This window comes from Triticum aestivum, chromosome 1D (genome assembly GCF_018294505.1).
Source record: "Triticum aestivum cultivar Chinese Spring chromosome 1D, IWGSC CS RefSeq v2.1, whole genome shotgun sequence".
In the NCBI taxonomy this organism is placed as follows: Eukaryota; Viridiplantae; Streptophyta; class Magnoliopsida; order Poales; family Poaceae; genus Triticum; species Triticum aestivum.
Window position 1 is genome coordinate 451,963,964 of NC_057796.1, and position 21,551 is coordinate 451,985,514.

Consider the following 21,551-nt stretch of genomic DNA (forward strand, 5'->3'; position numbering starts at 1 on the left):
CCCTCGCAGCTGGGCTTGCAACAAGCACGGACCTGCCAGCCTCACACTGTCAAAGGAGGTCGCAAGGTCCTAAAAAATGGGCTTGGTTGTAAGGCTTGTCGATATGAACACGAGCAACCGCCATCCAGGGAGTGGCCTCCGGTGGCGCTTCTTTCTCAGCATACCCCCGCCTTGGCTGTAAGGCTTGTCAGATGCAAAGCTTGAGCCAGACGCACCTCCAGCCATTGACCCCTCCATTGCCACAACAAGAACATTTGCCCGAGAAAGAAAACTCAGATCAGGCGATAATGTGGGGAACTCTAGCTCCCTTCTCAGCCCTGACAGTAGATCAAGGCCGGGCGGTGATGCGAGATCACCCCTGGTTCAGCCCGAATCAAACTACCGAGGGAGATCGGGGAGGGAAGGTGAAAACCTTAACGGCGGCGGAAATCACCCCCGGAAGAACACTACTGCAGGATGGTCCTAACGCGACACATGTATCAGAGACCCTTCGATCAAACTATGTACGATGCGTGAATCGCAAACAACACGGCTTAAAACGGACAAGCACGGTCTGGCGGGACGCATCCGCGGATGTTTAAGGCCGAGATTTTGCTTCGGGGTAGATGCTCTTGTATCCGTGGACAAGGGGCGATCAATTTTTTTTTTTGAGTCACGCCAGGTCGTTGGACACTTGGACTCGTGCGTGTTTTCGTTTCTGCTCGGCTAGACCAGAGAGACCGGCCGGCCCATCAGGCCCTTCTTCTCCCCGACGAGAGAGAGTTTGCTCCGGACTCGGGTTCTCTTCTCCCCTCGAGCTCCCACGCCGCACGCCCCTCATCTCCATCCCCTCCGTCTCCTCTCCCACGCGCCGCGGCAATCCCCACCACTCCCAACGTCACCGGCGCCAGGCCAGCTCCACCCAACATCCATCACCCAGAACACGAGATCCGAAAGGCGGGCGGGCGGCGGCGGCGGCGGCGCGGAGGATGGCGGCCACGCTGCCGCAGCTGGACGACGGCGTCGTCCGCGGCATGGCCATCGGCGCGGTCTTCACCGACTACGTGAGCTCCATTGCCTACCCCCCCACCCCACCCCCAGCCCGCCCCCTGTTTGTTCCTTCTGCCCACGCTAATCTGCCGCGGCGAATCCGTTGGCAGGCCGGGAAGATAATCTGCCTCGATTTCCACCGCAAGGAGGACCTCCTCGTCACCTCCAGCGAGGACGACTCCATTCGCCTATACAACACCACCAGCGCCACGTGAGTCCGCCGCCCCCGCTTGGGTTTACATCTGCTCTGTTAGTGCTTCTGTCCGTGTTAACTGAACCTCGGTGTGCTAGAGAGGTCACATCATGTGGGCGGGAAGTGTCTGGGATCTACTGCATTTTGATTGTTGGCCTATAGATTTGAGTGGCAGTGCTGGGTTCTGCTGTTTGGGGATACCGGTAATGTGCTACTTTGATCTTAGTGGTGTCTAGCAGTGATGCCCCTGTGATTATGTTAGTAATAAAATTTATGGTGATTTGCTTCACAAGTTACAACAGCATTAGGCCATTGACTATTTGTGATGCAAACCCCTAGTAATCTGATGTTGCATGTGTTAGACATAATTCTGTAGGATTACATGATAGGATCTTTAGGCCTAGGCATTAGATCCCAAAAATATGATTAAACAGAGAGGTAGATCTGCAGGGGCACAAACGTTGGTCCATGGCTCCGCCCCTTTACGTTACGTTATCCTTCCATCCCAGTGGGCCGTAGTCTCATAGATCAATTCCAACATTCCCCTCCTTGTTCGTTAGGCTCAACTACTTTTGCCCATTGTCCATAGGAATAATATATGAAAGTAAGGTGTCACAACAACCAATGAAATGTCATTGAACCTCAATACTTATAGTACGCATCCTGTTTTGAAATGGAAAAACATTACTTATTGGGAGTAGTTCATGTTAACGGTCCCATAATTCTAGGATCGGAAGGCTTCCCATAATGCCATGCCGGCTACATGCTCATGAAAAATAGTGGGTGTTAAGCTTTTAGTGAGCGGATCCGCAAGCATACTTGTCGTACTAATATGCTTAACATAAATAGTTTGATCATGGATTCTATCTTTCACAACATGATACTGTTTGTCAATGTGCTTGGCAGCAACACTTAACTTGCTGTTGCTCGTATAGAAAACTACGAGTTCATTATCGCAGTATAATGTTAGTGGTTCAGGGATTTCTTACTAACCACACACCCGACAAAATCAGCGTATGAATAACCAACAACTTCCACTTTATCAGACCTTCTATACGTAAGCATGAAATCTTTAGTGCCTTGCACGTAACACAATACTTTCTTTGTGGCCTTTAAATTTATCAATGTTCAGAATATCGGTAACTGGTACCATATTGGTCGGGTGCTGAGTATGGATAAATCGGTGAATCGCCCTATTAGCTGAATATATTAGTAACCCATTTATCGGTAGGTTAACCAGGGCCATATCTATATATCCTAGGCTTAATAGGTTAACTAGGGCCCTATTAACTGAATTAACTGGTACCATATTCAGCACAGCAGCAACACCAATGTTTTAAAGGAGAGCACAACAGCAGCAAGAACACAAGTGCAGAACAGCAGCAGTAGGAGTGTGGTACATAACAGAGGAGAGGGGTTTACCTTGCTGTTGCCTTAGCCAAAAAAGTGCCTGACAGTTTATCGGCCAACCGATAATTCAGCCTGACAGCCGATAAATCGGTTTGTCAGACTGATAAACTGCCCCTACCAGTTAATGAATCAAATAGGGCCTTTTCATATCGGAACGGGTCCGAATAGCGATTAACTGATTAACTGGCCGAGCTTTGGAACATTGAATATAACATATATGCAGATGTCCACTTCATTTTCTTTTATTTAAACCAGAAGTGCAGATGTCCACTTCATTTTCTTTTAGACCGGAAGTTCTAATAATCTTATCGAACTTGAGGTACCATTGTCAAGAAGTTTGCTTCCAGCCATAAATGGATTTCTTTAAATGATCTGCCATGTGTTTTTTCCTTCCATGGCAAAACCTTCCGGTCATGTCATGTACACATCTTCGTTCAAGAATGATGTCTTGACATCCATTTGATGTAGCTCTAAATCATAATGAGCTGCAAGTGCCATGAAAATTCTGAAAGAATCTTTAGATGGCACATGTGAGAAGGTCTCATTATAATAGATCATTCTCTTTGTGCGAAACCTTTTGCTACAAGTCTTGCTTTGAAGTTAGAACCTTTTGACGTCCCCTTTGGTATCATATTTGGTTTTTCAGACTCACTTGCAGCTTGCCTTTTTGCTCCATCAGAACTTCTACCAAGTCCCAAACATCATTTGAACTCATAGACTTCATCTCGTCTTTCATGGCAACCAACCATTTGGACGATTTTTCACTTTCAGTGGCTTCCTTATATGAGACCAGATGTTCTACCTTCCCTATGTCATTTACATCCTCACTCATGTAAGTGACAAAGTCGCTTGGGATGGTTCCTTTCCCTTGTGATCTTCTCATGGGCTCATTACTTTGTACATTTCTTCTTGCACGGGGAGGACGAGGATTAACACCAGGTTGAGGATCATCAATAGATTGAGAAACCTCATCATGCTTCAGGATCACTAGTAGGTGTCTCGTGCATATTACGCCTAGGGACAAAATTCTCTTGGATAATTGGGGATATAACATACACCTGCTTCTCCTCAGATCAATTGCCCTAGCCTTTGTGACTACATTATCCTCAAAAACACCGCTTGCCCGATGTCCACAAACTTGGTGGTATGACATGGGCAACCCTTTCCTCTATGAGCTTACCCAATGAAAAATCAACTAATTGTCTTTGGGCCTACTTTTAAATTTGTGGATTCATACTTTAGCTTTAGCAGGGGCAGCCCCACACACGCAAGTAATTTGAGCTTGGTTTCTTGTCCACATCTCATAAGGTGTGCCCGTTGCTGACTTAGTTGAACAAGATTTAGCACATGCACGACTGGCTTTAATGCCCCCATCCAAAGGTTCACTGGTGATCTTGAGCAGCTAAGCATGGTTCACACCATATCCATAAGGGTGTGATTGCGACGCTCAGCCACGCCATTTTGGTGAGGTTCACCAGGTGTTAAATAATGAGTCCATTCACAGTTCGGAACTTGGTAATAAGTTCCTAATCTACCTCTATGTTTAATCATGTTTAGGTGATCTAATGTCTAGGCCAAACATTCTATTGTAAAGAATTATGTCTTAACATTGGTATCAGAGCGTTCCATTCCCCCCTCGTAATGTGGCCCAAACGATGGTGCCATAATTTTGAAGAATTACTGACACCTTTCCATCTCTTCTCATCTTCCATTCATCACTCACATACGTAAAAATAATAATTAAGGAATAACATGTATAATTTGCCTCATCTGCCTCTGAGGCCAACATTTTTATTACACTGATTTAAAATGAATTGTTTGTTGCCAAACATGCATCCATACATGTCATCATCCACGCAAGAAACAGAAACTAAATTCCTACTTAACTAGATACATAAAGACCATTATTTCATTGAAGCCTGTAGCTGATGTGAAGCTCCAATGTGAGAGATCCTGCAATTTCAACATCGACTTCAATTCCATCAGCTACCTTAAGTTTTCTTGCCGCTTGAGTTATAATTTCGGTCGTAACGAATCCCTACATGGAGTTAGCAACATGAGCAGTTGCACCTGAATCAATCCACCATGACATTCTAGAGAAATCAACATAAATCATTTCATCATCAAAAGTTATTTCATCAATACCTTTTTTGTTAGCCATTTGAGAAGCCCAGACAATCCCTCTTAACATGTTCTGGGTGTTTGCAGAAGTTGCAGTCTCTCTCCATCAATATTCGTAGCATTAACATTAGAGGGAGCTGGAGGAGCCAAACGAGAGCAACTTGGCTCTTTACATCCTTGGGCTTTGGCTCATCTTTCTTGAAGACTTGCTTTTTGTTGAGCTTATGATGCCATGGTTTCATTCTCTCTCTTTGCAGAGTTCACATGAAAAACATGGTCCTTTTGTTCGCCTCTCTGTTCAAGTTGCTCTCGTTCTGCTCCTCCAACCCTCTCTAATGTTAATGCTATGAATGTTGATGGAGAGAGACTTTGCATCTTTTCCAAACACCCAGGACATATTAAGAGGGATTGCCCAGACTTTCTCAAATGGCTCAACAAAAAAGATATCGATGAAATCACTTTTGTTGATGAAGCTCTTTAAGTTGATTTCTCTTGATTGTCATGGTAGATTGATTCAACTGCAACTGCTCATTTTGCTAACTCCTTGTAGGGATTCGTTATGACCCAAATTATAACTCACGGGACAAGAAAACTTAAGGTAGCTAATGGAATTGAAGTCGATGTTGAGACTGCAGATCTCTCACATTGAAGCAATAAATCATAACTATTGCCCGACTCCCCTTAGGAGCCAGAACCCTAAAACCCTAGCCGCCTCTCACCACCGCCGCCGCCTCGCCCCGTGTGATCACGGTGCTGACGCGTCGCCGACCGCGCCCAACCTCTCGCCAACCCACCTCTCACCCCTACAACCTACGGTCGAGACCCGGTAGGACCCTAGCGCCTCATCACCGTGGCTGATGCCCTGTCCTGTTGCGACGCCTACCCCAACTCGGACGCCATCGACCCCGCGGGGGCGGCCCTTTGCATCCGTTCGGGGCCCTCCTTCGCCCTCATTGAGGACATGCGCCGGGCCACCGCGGACGCTACGGACGCTCAGCTCCTTCGGCAGCGCCTCGACGCTGGCGACTTGGAGGAGCCATGGTGCTTGGCAGATGGCTTGCTCCTGCACGGGCGCCGACTTTTCGTGCCGGATCACGGCGACCTCCGTCACTAGGTCCTGCTGCTGGCCCACTCATCCGGCCATGAGGGCGTGCAGAAGACCCTCCACCGTCTCCGCGCCAACTTCTACATCCCCAGTGACCGGGCCCTGGTCCACGATTGGGTGCGGTCTTGCCTGACGTGCCAGCGCAACAAGACGGAGAAGCTGCGACCGGCCGGGCTGCTCCAGCCCCTGGAGGTGCCCTCTCAGGTTTGGGCCGACATCTCCATGGACTTCATCGAGGGCCTCCCCAAGGTGGGCGGCTAGTCCGTCATCCTTACGGTGGTCGACCGCTTCTCCAAGTACGCACACTTCATCGCGCTTGGCCATCCCTACACTGCCGCCTCCGTGGCGCGTGCCTTCTTCGACGGCACCGTCCGCCTACACGGGTTCCCCTCTTCGATCGTCAGCGACCGGGACCCGGTGTTCACTGGGCATGTCTGGCGCGATCTCTTTCGGATGGCGGGCGTGAAGCTGCGCCTGAGTACAGCCTTCCATCCTCAGACGGACGGTCAATCTGAGGTGGTCAACAAGGTGATTGCCATGTATTTGCGTTGTGTTACAGGTGATCGTCCCGGTGCTTGGGTGGACTGGCTCGCGTGGGCGGAGTACTGCCACAACACTTCATACCACTCCGCCCTACGCGCCACGCCTTTTGAGGTGGTCTATGGCCGACCGCCCCCGCCCATCCTACCGGTTGACCCCGAGACGGCGAGGACGGAGGCGGCTGGCGACCTTCTTCGCAGCCGGGATGAGATGCTTGCGGAGGTGCACCAACGACTTCTCCAGGCCCAGCAGCTGTCCAAGCACTACTACGACGCCCACCACCGCGAGGCGGAGTTCGCGGTGGGCGACTGGGTGTGGCTGCGCCTCCTTCACCGCTCCACACAGTCCCTCGACCCGCGCGCGAAGCGCAAGCTGGGTCCTCGCTACGCCAGGCCATTTTCCGTGCTGGAGTGCATCGGAAAGGTTGCCTACCGCCTTCAGCTTCCGGCCGGTGCCCGCATCCATGACGTCTTCCATGTGGGGTTGCTGAACTCTTCCGTGGGGACCCGCCGGCGAACATGATTGAATAGAGAGATTATTAGGAACTTAGGATCAGTTCTTTTGGGGCTTATGGGTGGCTGCCAAAATAAGCTGCCCCCACCCAGCTTATTCTGGCAGCCCAACCTAAAGTTTTACTCTAGAAGAAGCCTACTAATTAAAAGCTTATTTTAGCAGCCATCCATAAGCCTGAAAAGAACTGTCCCTTATTGCCAATGGGTGCAGCCATTGGCTTAGTGGGGCGATGTCCCGCGCCTGCTCGATGCAGGCGTGACATAGGCTCGGTGAAGATGTCGGTCGCGGGTACCGGCGATCATCTGGACGCCACCGGCACTGTTTGGTGCCGTCGGAGATGGCCTTCCTGTTGCAGCAGCGCCTCCCCTAGATCGGTTTAGGGGTTTGGGATGTGGGGAGCAGCAGAAAACTGTATGCGAACTGGTCATACGTACCCCCCCCCCCCCCTCTTTATATGGCCCTGGCGATCAGGCAGCCGAGACAACGTTGGTTCGCCCCTGATCAAGGCGCCTTAGTTTGGGGCGAGGGGCACGAACGTTGGTTCGTGGCCCTCCCCTTTATGTTACGTTATCCTTCCATCCCAGTGGGCCGTAGATCAATTCCAACAGCATGCTGGTCAGTACGATCCACTTAGATGATTTAGTGTTGTTTGTACTGAGTATTTGTTCATGGTTATGCTGCAGTATGCCATGGTCTTATTTTTTTCCCTACTAGAGTTGTTTGTTTTTCTTTGTCAGATTTAACTTTTTTGTATGCGACCCTGCATGATGCCGGCATTTTGCTTTGTTTCATGCAATTGTGTCATTGACTATTATTGACGAATGCTAGAATTTTTTTAGGTTGTCGAAGACAACTTATCATAAAAAACATGGTGCTGACCGTGTCTGTTTTACTCATCATCCGAGTTCCATATTATGTTCATCAAGATACAATGTGGAGTCAGGAGAATCACTTCGTTACCTGTCATTGTATGACAACCGTTGCTTGAGATATTTCAAAGGACACAAAGACAGGTTCAACAAATTTTCCTTGGATTCTTGTTTGTAGCAACTATTTCAAGGGTCAGATGCTGAGGCCTGCATTCTTTTTTATGTCATTTCAGGGTTGTTTCACTATGTATGTCACCTGTCAATGATAGCTTTATGTCGGGGTCACTTGATCACAGTGTCAGAATATGGGATCTTCGTGTAAATGCTTGTCAGGTTTGGCCACAGAATCTGTTAATTTGATCACAAATAACTTCAATATGCATATTTTGTATTTAGTTGATGAAAAGTACCAATTTATCCTCTTGAGTGCTTTTCATGCTTACACGTTTAGCATTCAGGGTATACTACGTCTGCGTGGTAGGCCTTCTGTTGCATATGATCAGCAGGGACTTGTTTTTGCTGTAGCAATGGAGGGAGGTGCTATTAAGCTGTTCGATTCTCGGTCATATGACAAGGTCTGTATTGAACTTGAATCTGGAAGTCATATATCTAGAAAGCATGTGAAATTCTTAATCTTGTGCAAGAAACCACTTTCAGGGTCCGTTTGACACTTTCTTGGTTGGTGGAGATACGGCTGAAGTGTCTGACATTAAATTCAGCAACGATGGCAAGTCTGTGCTTTTGACTACAACTAACAACCATATATATGTTCTGGATGCATATGGAGGGGAGAAGGTCAGTTGGCGCTATAATTGCAGAGTTTTGCTTCAGATATCGAGCTGTAAAGTGCATATTTTCCTATATCTTATCATTAACAACATAACATATTAACTCATCTTTGTCTGTTATTTTGCAGAAGTGTGGCTTCAGTTTGGAGCCATCTCGCAACATAGCAACTGAAGCTGCTTTCACTCCAGATGGTCAATATGTAATTTCAGGTATTATTCAGTTTTTTCGTGCATCATCCTTAGGATATTCTGATGCATACTACCTCTAAACTTACCCACATGTTGACCTGTAATTAAGCCTTAGCGTGTAATATCATCTCAGTCTCACTCCTTTTCTACTTGTCGCCTTTTAATTTGGGAAGAGAGCTTATAAGATTCATCAATATATTTTTCACCTTGAACTTGTGTGTAGCTGTTTTATCAGCATTAGAGAGGCACTTGTAGTTATAGTTTTATATACTGCTTTCACGCCAAGTAAAAAGTTAAAAGATCATAGCGATGATAATACATCTGATATGGTGGTATGCTTCCCATTCTCACTTCTGGAGCACTATTGCTGAAAGTGAAACTTGGAAATGTCAAATTTGCTAGAATGCTTTAGAAAAAACACTGACCAGGCTGCGTGGCAAAAGCTGTTGCTGAAAATAACATACACATTGATGTTGCAGGCTCTGGTGATGGTACCTTGCATGCTTGGAACATCAATACAGTACAGGAGGTAGGTACCACTTTCTTAAACTTTGATCACAGCCCTGTGTTTTGTTGGCTTAATTTTTTTTTCCTGTTGCAGATTGCCTGTTGGAACAGTCATATTGGTCCTATCACTGCTTTGAAATGGGCCCCTCGTCGAGCTATGTTCGCAACTGCATCAACCGCACTAACTTTCTGGATTCCCAACGAGTCCAGTTCGAGTTAGGTCCTTGAAAAGGAAGATGGAACGCGGAATACACTAACTTAACAAAAGGCTTGTATCATGTTCTTTCCTTGACAGGACAGGTACTATGTGTGAAGTATCACTTGTTTTATTACCATATATGTGGAAGCAGTGATGTTGGTTCCCTGTAGCATGTATTGAAGTGCTCCCTTTATTTCTCAAGTACGTATATAATATTGCACGCTTGCCCATTATGTTCTCTTGTGGTTCCATCATCGTACATAAAATCGCCCTGGATTCTTCCCCTGTGCTATCTTAATGCATTTGTCTTGGAGAATCAGGGAACTTGTTCGATATTCTTTTGTTGCTGGAACAGGGTAGACTTTTGCTGAGAATATCATAAGCTGTCCTCCTTATGTCGCTAAAGCTCTCAGATTCCTGATATTCATTATCACCCAAAGAAGATGAGGGCATAACCTTCTCTTTGTTTTGCTGAGTCATTATGTGGGAACCTGATCCTTCCGTGTCACCTTGTTAGACACCTTGTTATTCTCAGAAAAGCCGCTGATTTAAACCATTGGTAACTTTATATTCTTAGAAAAGCAGATGATTTAAATCACTGCTGGCTTTTAAAAGGTGTTGATAATCCTGACTGTAAAACTTTTAAAAGATATCAGAACAATTACAGCAGCTTCACCTTGTAGAAGTTTTCAGTATCCTGGAGGAGGTTCTCTTAATGGTTGGATATTCAATCATGTGCGCCTTGGGGTAAGTAATCCCAAGCGCTCATCTTACATCCACCTGATTTCATGTCTATTTTGGCACTGATGATTTTCATTAGCAGTAGCTTGAAGAACTGCCATGGGAATACACCTGCTAACTTCTCTAATGCAACAATACAAGAAGAGACCAAACGAAAGGGCAGGGTGCACATTACAGAACCATCAGTCGTCTACACCAAAGCGGTCCATCAAACCCAAAATAGCGCCTTGCATCATTATTATTACTGGGAGCAGCAAGGCGCAACATACAACATGAAGCACTAAACCATAAAATCAACACCACTAGTCATCTATCAAACATGCCACAATGGAACATATTTCCTGCCCAAGAGACACCCCCTACTTCTGCCTCATGTAGATCTTGTGCAAGAAGGACTTCAGAACCTTCTGAACGGCAACGCTCGGCTGGGCTTCGATATCAGCAATCAGCTTCTTGTAGCTCTCGCTCTCGTACTCATGGAATACCGCCTGAAAGACATAATAGTCAAACCAGTGGTTAGACAATGCCATATTTTGCAGAGTATGAGAATGCCAGTAGCTCTTATTATATGAGACACAATATTATTTTGACCGCTCCAGCAAGAAGTTTTCATCAGTAGACAATTATATTTGCTGACTATGAGAATCCAGTAGCTCTTATTATAAGACACAGGTAGATTATTTTGACAGGCCCAGCAGGGAGTTTTCCCAATGAAGTTTTGGTTTTCAAAGATACGAGGAATAATTTGATGAATACTTAGTAAAACATTTCCTGTGAGCATGTTATCAAAACTAAACATGCTTAAGTGAATGAAATGGATTGATGCGTTATACTCTGATTCATAGTTCTACTAAATCCATTACAGTCCACATATAAATATAACAGGATTAAGAGTTAAGACAAACCTCAAGGTTAAGTTCTTTGTAGAGATCCTTCACTTTTGCCACGCATGCTGGATCTTTCTTTCCATAGTTTTCCTGTAGAAGCATTAACTGTTCAGTGACAGCCTCCATATTATCACGAAGGGCAAAGTAGTGCAAAGGTGACTCACAAATAGAATGCTCTTTTGGCTCTCATCAGCACGCTCAAGAGCTTGGACAACTAGCCAGGAGCACTTGTAATCTTCAATGTCGGTGCCAATCTATGGTAAGACTCAACATTGATCAAATTGCAAGAGCTAAATAGAACATATCAACAATATAACGATTGCCATTCATTTTGAAACAGGCACATGCAGTAATGCACTAACCTTGCCAATAAATTCAGGATCACCATAACAGTCTAGATAATCATCCTGTAATCAGAAAATGTATATTTATGCTAAGTAGACTAATGGTGGTCGCAGCCAAAAGATTCATATCATAATGTGTAGCAAAAATAGGAGTTACCTGAACTTGGAAGTAAGTTCCCATCTCAACAAGTATGTTCTCTACAGCACTGTAGTTCTCCAAACTCTCGCCGGAGAGTAGCAGCGCACATGCAACCTTTCATAAAGCAGCAGATCAGCACCAGTTGAATCAGTATCAATTGCCAGAACAGAGATGTGTACAGAGAAGATAAAAGAAAACATGGAATGATCATTTTACCGGCAGATAAAATGAATAGTAGGCTGTCTTGAATTGAACAATTCGGCGGTGGCTGCAAAATTATCAGAGCTTCATATTAACAATAAACAAAGGGTATATCACACATCGATTATTACCAAGAAATATCAGACAACAAAAGAAGACTTGTGCTCCTAAATTTATGCGCGATGAAGCATGCTAAAGAAGTTTGTCTCAGAGTTGGCACAACATTAACTTACACTCCAATGTTATATTTCGTTAGATCTTTTTCTCCCTCGTGGGTTGTAATAAGGTCCAGCATTTGACCAGAAGCTGTCTTGAACTCAACCTGGAAAAACATGACAAGGTAATCACCACCTGTAATGATCCACAAGTTCAGACTGCACATGTTTCCTCAGCATAATATTTACCTCGTTGAATAAATCAAGGAGATCGGCATAGTAAGGCTTCTTCTTAAAGTGGAGCCGAAGCATTCTCGAAATATGGTTGCGAAGGAGAATCCCATCATTTACAGCAATCAAGCCAACCTAGTTTATCAGAAAAGGGCAGCATTAGGGATAAGTTTATTTGTAAAATTGGGAAGAAGGGACTACAGAATGTTCTTGAATGAAGACAAATGAGTTTTTTGAACACTGTAGCTGGAAAGGGCAATTTAGTTTTCACTAACCTGAGACACCCTAAACCAACAAGGCTGCCCACGTCGAGTGTGGGAGTCGTCCATGATATCATCGAGCACAAGAAAGAAGGCTTGAAGCTACACAGACAGCAGCAAATCTTAAGGGGGGCAATTTTGGTTGGTTCAAATTCACCGGAGCAACACTGAGAGACGAGGAATTACCCATTCAATGCACCAACCGAGAGTGGAGGCAAGAAACATCTCCTCCTCAGTAAGAACATCGACGCCTTTCAACAGCTTATAGCTGTCGACCACAGAGAGCCCACGGTTGCACTTTCCTGTCATTAGCAACAACAATGGGTTAGAAACGCGGTAGCTTCTTGTAGTACCACTTGAGAAGAAAACCTGTAGCTCGAATTCATCTCCCCACCTCCCAGTACATTGTAGTCCAGCATCTGCTCCGAAAAAGAAGATAAAGGCACAATGCGTTAAAAATAGCAGAACTGAACTAATAAGAAGATTATTGTTCATCCAGTCTCTGTCTGGAGTATCTTACTGAGAGTTTTAACATAAAAAGTAAATACAGCATGCAAGATCCAACATCATGCCTACACATTAATGACAGGGAAATGGATCTCCACACATAGAAGTAAATAATGACTACGCATGCTCTGTTTTAATAACAGTATGATAATCCACTTTGAAGAATTCGAATCAAACAGAAACGATTGCTACGTATTTGACATTCTGCCCTTCAAATTTTGACTATACTAATAGCAACTTGTGAGCACCATCTTCCTCTTAACCTAGAACGGCCCTCCAGCAGATCACTTGCAATTGGAAAACATTTAATTCTACTTATTAACTGTGCAGGAGCTTCAGATTTCCGTTTCTCTACTTGCTAAATACGATCCAGCCTCCCGCAGCAAACCGACGTCTATGGGTACTAAGCCAAATTAATTGCTGATTCAGCCTTGGGCAGCAAACCAACGCACTAATAGTAGTACTAGCAAGCCAAATTGATTGCGCTCCCGCCCATCAAGGAGCCGATCTCGCGCCAGCTGATCCAGCTGAGTCAAATCTTAACAGCAGCAAACCCCAGCAGAACCCAGCAAGGAAGAAGGAGCTGGAGCCAGCGGGACGAAACGCCGAGGAAAGCGGAAGCAGAGGAGGAGGGAGGGAGGGAGGGAGCATTACGCGGTCGATCCACTGGCGCGACGACTCCGTGTACTCGAAGGCGGGGTCCCTGAGCAGCTCCGCCTTGAGCGCGTCGTAGATCCGCGCGAACGCCGCCTTGTTCTCCCCGCCCCCGCCGTTCACCGCCGCCGCCGCCATTGCCTCAAACAGGGGAGGGCAGGGCAGCCGAGGAGGGAGTAAATCGGCCGAGAGGGAGGGAGGGAGAGTGACCTCAGTACGGCTGCGCTGGGAGAGAGGAGGGGGGCGGATGGCGGGTGGCGGCTGCGAGGGGCGCGGGACTATTTTAGGGGCGGGGCTGCGACGGCGACGGATGATGGGTGGAGATCGAGATGGTATGGAGCTCGGAGCACTGGCCAGTATTTTATACTGCTACGAGTAGTACAGTAGAGAGGGGAGGGAGGAAGACGATGCGTGCGAAGCGCGCACGCGAGCAGTAGCCCGTCCGTTGTCGTGCGCGATCTGGATCTGTACCGCTGCCGTGCTGGAAATTTGGGACTACACGCGTGGGTTCGCAGTTCGAATCCGCGTAATTTATAAATAGTTTTCCAGCGCGTTCGCCGCTGGCCCGGCCGGAGCTGGTTGGCATTTGCTTTGCCCTCTACTAGCAGCCGTCCGACCACTGACTTTGTTGCACTAAAAAGGAAAATCTGACGACTAATTCGACTAATCAACATGCCGTGTTTGAATGAATGAATGAATGAATTACGGGCGTTTAGATCACGGGCTTCGCTGGTCGGGAACGAAATACAGGGGAAAACAACGCGATATTTTTTCATAAAAAGGTTCAACGTGTTAATCGACGAGGCGTGCTCGAAAAAAGTTAGGTGGCGTCGGATCGATAATTCCAAACTAGTTTTGGTAACTGAGAACGAAATATGGCGAAAACAAGGTGTCGTCAATCTAAAAAAAAAGGTGTTGTCTCATAAAAAAGGCTAACGGAGTCTGTCGGTTGCACCGCAGAAACGCCGAGTGCAGGTAGGTTGATCACGCGACACAACAGGGACCGCGTTGGTGGACCCACAGAAGCATCACAAGTGGGTCATAGGTGCCGATAAAGTCACGCAAGGGGGTGGAAACGGGTGGATCACGCAAATGGGTGCAAACCGACGGGCCGTGGGCTTGCTATATTTCCCTTTTTGCCGATAGCGTCACGCAAGGGGGTGCAAACCGACGGGTTGGGGGGGGGGGTGTTATATTTCTCTTGCTGATACTGTCACGCAAGGGGGTGCAAACCGACGGGCCGAGGGGTTGTTATATTTTCCTGTTTACCGATAACATCACGCAAGGGGGTGCAAATGGGAGGATCGCGCAACGTGGTGCAAACGATTGGATCACACAAAGGGGTGCAAACCGATGGGTCATGGGCTTGTTACACTTCCTTTTTGCCGATAGCGTCACGCAGTGGGGTGGAAACGGGTGGATCAAGCAAATGGGTGCAAACCGACGGGCCGAGGGGGGGGTGTTATATTTCTCTTCTTGCTGATAGCGTCACGCAAGGGGGTGCAAACCGACGGGCCGAGGGGTTGTTATATTTCCCTGTTTACTGATAACATCATGCAAGGGGGTGCAAATGGGAGGATCACGCAAAGTGGTGCAAATGATTGGATCACACAAAGGGGTGCAAACCGATGGGTCATGGGCTTGTTACACTTCCTTTTTGCCGATAGCGTCACGCAGTGGGGTGGAAACGGGTGGATCAAGCAAATGGGTGCAAACCGACGGGCCGGGGGGGGGTGTTATATTTCTCTTCTTGCTGATACCTTCACGCAAGGGGGTGCAAACCGACGGGCCGAGGGGTTGTTATATTTCCCTGTTTACCGATAACATCACGCAAGGGGGTGCACATGGGAGGATCACGCAAAGTGGTGCAAACGATTGGATCACACAAAGGGGTGCAAACCGATGGGTCATTGTGACGCCCGGATGATTAAACTACAGTAATCCCATGTTAATGGTGCCATGTCATCACATTACTGTTGCTAATCCTCGGTTGATCCAAGTCACAATCCAAATTCAAATTTATCAGACAAGCAAAATAAAATGTTCAAAGTGTGGCAAATATACCATAACTAATTATGGTGGTGACCCAACATTTTTGTAAGGTGTTTAGATGCCCTAAACTAAGTAAAACAGGGACTAAAACAATTTATTAAATGCGTTTTGAATAATAGTAATTGCAAAGTATTTTATTTAAATACTAAACTAATTGTGGCAGTGACATAATTGTTACTGGTAACTTAGGGGCTAGTATTATGTTTTATAAAGCTAAAACTATTAAGAAGATAATGTAAAACAGTAAACAAAAAGATTAAGAAAAGGGAAAAAATGAAAACAAAACAAAAACCCGCTGGCCCCCCGGGCCTCGGCCCACCCCAGCCGGCCGGCCCAACTCCCCACACCCCCTGGCCTATAACCCCAACTCCCCCAACCGAACCCTAGAAGCAACCCCCCACTCCCCCACGATCTCCACCCTCTCCCTCCAGCGCCGCCAGGGGAGAGCCCCGCGCGCGACCCCCCACCTCTCTCGCTCGCTGACACGCCCCCCGATCTGAACTGGGGCTCGGCCCCAACACCTCCCGTCGCCCTTGCCGTGACGCTGCCGCTCGATGGCCTCGTCACCGTCGCCACCCCCGACCGCCCCGGCACCACTTGCCCTGACATCGCCTCGCCGCCTCGTCCGTACCATCGACGCCCGATCCCGCGCCCCCGACGCTGGCGCCCATCCCCGTCGCCTCCTCACCCCTTCTTCTCCGTCGCGCGACGCCCGCCTGAGGCCTCTGCCTCGCCGTCGCCGACCAACGTCGTCGTCGCCGGAAACGCATCCCTGGCCCCTCCCCGAGCCGACTTTTGCACAACTACAGGCCCCGGTGAGGCCTCGTCCGTCTTCGCTCCGTTCCCCTGTGATCCGGTCGCCGTAGGTCGCCTCCCGCACCCCCCCTCTCCGGCCACCTCTTGCGGTCACCGCCCCGCACGCGCCCGGTGGCCATGCTCGCACCCCGGACGCACCCCGGCCGCGCACGCCGCTCCCTGGACGTGCCCAGGCGCGCGCCCGCCGCCACCCGCGCCTCTGTCCGCTCTCACCCGAGCCCACCGATGGCTGCGTCGCCCACTGCTTTCCCCATACGCCGCTTTCGACCGCACCGCAACCGCCTTCCCGCCCGCTACCCAACGCGCCCCGCCGCACCGGTTTTCGTCGCCGGAAACGGCCGGCCGGTGAGCCCTGCCGTGGCAGTCGGTGCGCTCCAGCGCCCGCACGCCCGTGGCCATGCGGGCGGGCGCCGACCCCTGTTTCGCCTGTCGCCCGATTGGCCCCAGTAGGCCACTGACCGCTGGGCCCGGCCCCCTGTTAAAAAAAATAAAAAAATAATAATAATAATAAATATAAAAACAATTAATTAATTAGTTAATTAATTAACTTAAATTAACCTTGCTTAATTAACCTAACCACATAATTAGTCTTAACTAAACTGTTAGGTTAGCTGTGGTGTCAATGACAGATGGGCCCCACAGGCCCTTTTGACCAGTCAATCCAGTCAGAGTTGACTGTTGACCCTGCTGACATCAGCATGACGTCATGCTGGCACAATAAGTCCTTTTTGAATTAGAGATAATTTCAGAAATGTTTAAAAGCTTTAGAAAATCATATAAATTAATCCGTAACTCGGATGAAAATACTTTGTACATGAAAGTTGCTCAGAACAACGAGACAAATCCGGATACGCTCTCCGTTCGTCTGTCGCATGCGCCTAGCATAACGAACATGCAACCTTTCCCCTCTGATTCATCTGTCTGAAAATGCCAGACTTCGGGGAAACTTTCCCGGATGTTATTCCCCTTCGTCGGTATCGTGTAGCACTGCGGTAGAACCCCCTAGCACAGCGTATCGTCTTGTCATGCATATGTTTGCTCTGTATTTACTATTTCTTCTCCCTCTTCTCTTCGGTAGACTCCGAGACTGATGCTACCCCTGTGATCGACTACGTCGACGACGACCCTTCTTCCCTTTCATCGGAGCTTCCAGGCAAGCCCCCCTTTGATCATCCCGATATCGCCCATTCCATTCTCTCATGCTTGCATTAGGTTTTGCTACTGTAATTGATTGCTCCTATTCTGATGCATAACCTGCTTTTGTACCTGCTATTGTTTATCCTAAACTGCTTAGTATAGGTTGGATAGTGATCCATCAGTGATCTCCACCTTGTCCTTGTTGCCCCTGCTTCATCATCGATGACTCGATCAACGTGATCGACGACCAGAGCCCGACACCTCACATCACATCACGCCCTTTTGTTGCTCGACTCTGTAGAGCTACAATCGAGTGCCGAGGGTGATCCCTCATAACGCACTCCTGATGATAATTCTGTAGTGTAGCTATTCGGTCGTGGTCATCGAGGGTGATTTCCTCTTTCAACATTCCCGATACGGCTCTGTCGTTCAACACCTCAAGTGTGAACCTCGAGGGTGGTCCCTCTTACGTTCACCTTGATGATTACGTTGAGTGGAATCCACCGGGGGTGATTCCTCGGGTTTTCCCCTTGATGTCTGGACACACGGTTACCTTGACTTTACTTGAGACATTGGTGAAAGTTGAGCGGGCCCGGAGAGCACCCGAGGAGTTGTTACGGTGGCGGCTGGCTGTTTAGCAGTATCACCCGGGAGGGGGTGATAGCTCCGAACTTGTCCCGACAGTCGGATCATGCTGGCCATCCGAGGCGGTGCTGGTATCCACCCTGCGCGCAATGACCCGGAGTGCAACGGGCGATGGGCCCAAGACCCCGGGGCGCTTAGGATGTAGACCGGCGGGGACCTCTCTGCTGAGCCTAGGTAGGGTTGCGACGTGTTGATCTTCCGAGGCCGGGCATGACCCAGGAAAGTGTGTCCGGCCAGAGTGATCGAGCGTGTTGGGTAACGTGATGCACCCCTGCAGGGAAGTTATCTATTCGAATACCGTGTCCACGGTAATGGACGTTCAGACTTGTATCCTGATCTTATACAACTAGAAATGGATACTTGATATGTGATGGATATGTGGCTCTGAGATTGCCTTCTCGCAGGGAGTCGAGGAAGGATCTCTGGGCGTTAATGTTACAACATGTTTGTTAAATATAAACTGCTATTCTTTACTCTTCTACATGATGCAAGATGCTTGGAGCTGTTTGAAGATGCTTGTCACGCCCAATATGCGACCCTATCCGAGAGGAACTCGAAGGTCCCACCAAGGATAGACCCGCATATTGAAACGCTTTTGCAAGGTGGATATCATTACATCAAAGCACACAGCGGCGAGGGCCACGGTAGTCGTGACGACGACTTGGCGGCAGTGGTTCAAGGCCAAGGCCAGCAGAGGAGGGCAGCTTGAGGCCGAAACGGCGGTGGCTCGAAGGGCCGTCGCTCCCACAGCGGGCCCACGGGCAGTGGCAGAGGCAGCCGCGGTGGTTTCGCAGGCGTCACGGCGAGGTGAAAGCGGCTTGGGCAGGCGGGCGCGTAATCCGCGGCCAGTAGAGGAACAGAGGGCTGGTCGACGACTTAGCGCGGGACGACAGCCGAGGAGCGGAGACCCGGGGCACCCGGTCCGGCGACTTAGCACGGGACGGCGGCTGCCCGGAACGGCGGCTCAATGGAAGCACAGACGGCTCGAAACCAGTGGCTCACGGCGGACCACGGACAAGGCGTCCCGAGGCGAGCGGCAGGGGAGTAAACTTGTCGGCGGCTCAGAGGCAGCCCTCCGACGGCGGAGAGCCGGCAGGTTGGAGAACTTCTGAAGGTGAGGGTGCAGTGGCAGCCTGTATCGACGGTGACTCGGGGCCGGCTCGTGGTCGGAACGGCGCGCGCCTGCGGCTCAGAGAAGGAAGGGGCCCAGCTGTGATTGAGGCCGTCAGGCGAGGCCAAGGCACTCCGAAACCGCGGTGACTCGCGGCAATCCGAAGCAGAGCCGAGGGCGGAGCAAAAGTCGCGGGTGCCGAGCGGGTCAAGGCCGGCGATTTGATGTGTCGCCGCACAGGAGGCAGCGCGGGTACTAGATAAAGAAATAGCGCGGAGTCAGCCGGTCGGGGCTGCACAGGTGTGAGGCGAACGGAAGTCGATGCGGCGAGCAGAACAGCGAGGTCGGGGCAAACCAGCAGATGCAGAGATGAGCCAGGGGCCGCGGGAGTGAGCCATGGCGACTGCTTGAGGCGAGGCTGCAGAGGCGGAGGCTGGCCACGGCGGCTCAGGCAACTCGGTGCGAGGGCGTGAGGCGAGCAACAGAGGCCTGAGTCTGCGGCCATGTTCGTTTCAGAGTCACGCTTTTATTGCCAATTCTCTGTCCGTCTCAACCTCCGGGTCGTGACCCTCCCCTTTCCTCTTTTTTTTAATCTAAGAGAAAAACCAATCGAGACTGACTCTGGAGATCCTGTGGTTGGCCCGGTTTCCGGGTCGTGGCAGGTTTGACCGCCCACGTCCGGGTCTTCCTTCAAGTTTCCATGCTGGATTTGCTCGTTTGGTGACAGTAGATGATCCTGCTAAGAAACACGGCGGCCTATGCCAAATCTTCGGGATTTTCTCTGATGATTTTGTTAACAGAGCTGATGGTTACTGCCCGTAAAATTTCTAATCTCAATTCAGTGAACTTGAAGTTGATGCAGATCCCTTCAAAAAATTGGTCTTTTCTTCGTCCGGATGCGAACTTCTCAATCCCTAGATGAAATCCCTTCAAGAACTCAACACCACCGTGCGTGAGCCCCACGGTGGGCGCCAACTGTCGTGGAATTAACACGTCAGATGTCCTTAGCATGAGGACTTAGTCGTGAGGCCAACGCATCTATGTAGTAGCTTGAGAGGGGTTGGTTGGGATGAGAGACGCAGGGCGGATCAACGCACAAGACAAGGGTTTAGACAGCTTCGGGCCCCGGGAAACATCATCCGGTAACAACCCTACGTGCTGTTTGGGGCTAGGTCTCATTATGATCACGGGAGAGTCGCCGGTCCAGCTCTCGGTGTTTACCCCTAGAGATTATTTCTTGTTGCTTGTCCCTCTTTGGGGTGCCCTGCCCCTCCTTATATAAGTTAGAGGGGCGGGTTACATGTGGAGTCCTAGTAGGACTAGGACTAGTCTATCTTCTCTTACAAGTTAATTACAAGTCCGGGTCTTGCTTCCTCGTAAAGGAAATATTCGTCATCCCTTTCTTCTTAAGTCGGCCCATCATAAACGTGAGCCGGCCTTCTGCGCCTTGGGCCTTTTCTTCTATCTGAACCGCCGTTGGGGTTATCAGTAAGTCACCAAATACTCGCCGGGTCTCTGTGAGCCGCCAAGTCCGGCCGGGTCATACCGCATGGTATATCCCCGACAGGGATACATACAAAAGGCATACAAATGCCGCAAGAATACATCAATACAACATACATAAGATCAACATCCGACTACGGATGAAACTCAAACAGAAGCTCAAACGGCATCCACCCTGCTAGCCCAGGCTGCCGACCTGGAACCTATCCCCTGATCGAAGAAGAAGCAGAAGAAGAACTCCAAAACAAGTAACATCGCTCTCGCGTCGTGATCATCGCAAAACCTGTACCTGCAACTGGTGTTGTAGAAATCTGTGAGCCACGAGGACTCAGCAATCCCATTACCATGGGTATCAAGACTAGCAAAGCTTAATGGGTATGGAAAGGATAAGTGGTGAGGTTGCAGCAGCGACTAAGCATATGTGGTGGCTAACATACGCAAATAAGAGCGAGAAGAGAAGAAACGGAACGGTCGTGAAACTAGCAATGATCAAGAAGTGATCCTGAACTCCTACTTACGTCAAACATAACCCAAAAACCGTGTTCACTTCCCGGACTCCGCCGAGAAGAGACCATCATGGCTACACACGCGGTTGATGCGTTTTAATTAAGTCAAGTGTCAAGTTCTCTACAACCGGACATTAACAAATTCCCATCTGCCACATAACCGCGGGCACGGCTCTCGAAAGTTTATACCCTGCAGGGG

The 21,551-nt window shown here is 48.9% G+C and overlaps 2 protein-coding genes across 2 annotated transcripts; one reads left to right on the plus strand and one right to left on the minus strand.

The window, feature by feature from the left end:
• The first annotated feature begins 717 nt into the window (after positions 1-717).
• On the plus strand, positions 718-9,656 carry LOC123182858 (protein ANTHESIS POMOTING FACTOR 1). The gene is made up of 9 exons (XM_044595530.1): positions 718-1,043; positions 1,140-1,240; positions 7,751-7,924; positions 8,014-8,113; positions 8,239-8,355; positions 8,438-8,575; positions 8,697-8,778; positions 9,237-9,286; positions 9,359-9,656. The coding sequence occupies exons 1-9, from the start codon at positions 969-971 to the stop codon at positions 9,482-9,484; spliced, it is 963 nt and encodes a 320-aa protein (XP_044451465.1). The 5' UTR covers positions 718-968; the 3' UTR covers positions 9,485-9,656.
• A 693-nt stretch (positions 9,657-10,349) lies between these two features.
• On the minus strand, positions 10,350-14,051 carry LOC101290688 (farnesyl pyrophosphate synthase). Its single transcript, XM_044595529.1, has 12 exons — positions 13,583-14,051; positions 12,816-12,840; positions 12,608-12,723; positions 12,437-12,523; positions 12,180-12,296; positions 12,009-12,097; positions 11,791-11,842; positions 11,593-11,688; positions 11,454-11,498; positions 11,256-11,345; positions 11,110-11,181; positions 10,350-10,692 (listed from the first exon to the last, which is right to left on the minus strand). The coding sequence occupies exons 1-12, from the start codon at positions 13,718-13,720 to the stop codon at positions 10,564-10,566; spliced, it is 1,056 nt and encodes a 351-aa protein (XP_044451464.1). The 5' UTR covers positions 13,721-14,051; the 3' UTR covers positions 10,350-10,563.
• Positions 14,052-21,551: the final 7,500 nt, after the last annotated feature.

Excerpts from the sequence above, each read along its gene's own strand:
- LOC123182858 (XM_044595530.1), top strand. The coding sequence starts at position 969 with ATGGCGGCCACGCTGCCGCAGCTGGACGACGGCGTCGTCCGCGGCATG. Across the intron at positions 8,114-8,238 it reads TTCGTGTAAATGCTTGTCAG|GGTATACTACGTCTGCGTGG; the intron begins GTTTGGCCACAG and ends TTTAGCATTCAG. Across the intron at positions 8,356-8,437 it reads ATTCTCGGTCATATGACAAG|GGTCCGTTTGACACTTTCTT; the intron begins GTCTGTATTGAA and ends AACCACTTTCAG.
- LOC101290688 (XM_044595529.1), bottom strand. The coding sequence starts at position 13,720 with ATGGCGGCGGCGGCGGTGAACGGCGGGGGCGGGGAGAACAAGGCGGCG. Across the intron at positions 11,843-12,008 it reads ACGAAATATAACATTGGAGT|CCACCGCCGAATTGTTCAAT; the intron begins GTAAGTTAATGT and ends ATAATTTTGCAG. Across the intron at positions 11,689-11,790 it reads ACTATTCATTTTATCTGCCG|GTTGCATGTGCGCTGCTACT; the intron begins GTAAAATGATCA and ends GCTTTATGAAAG.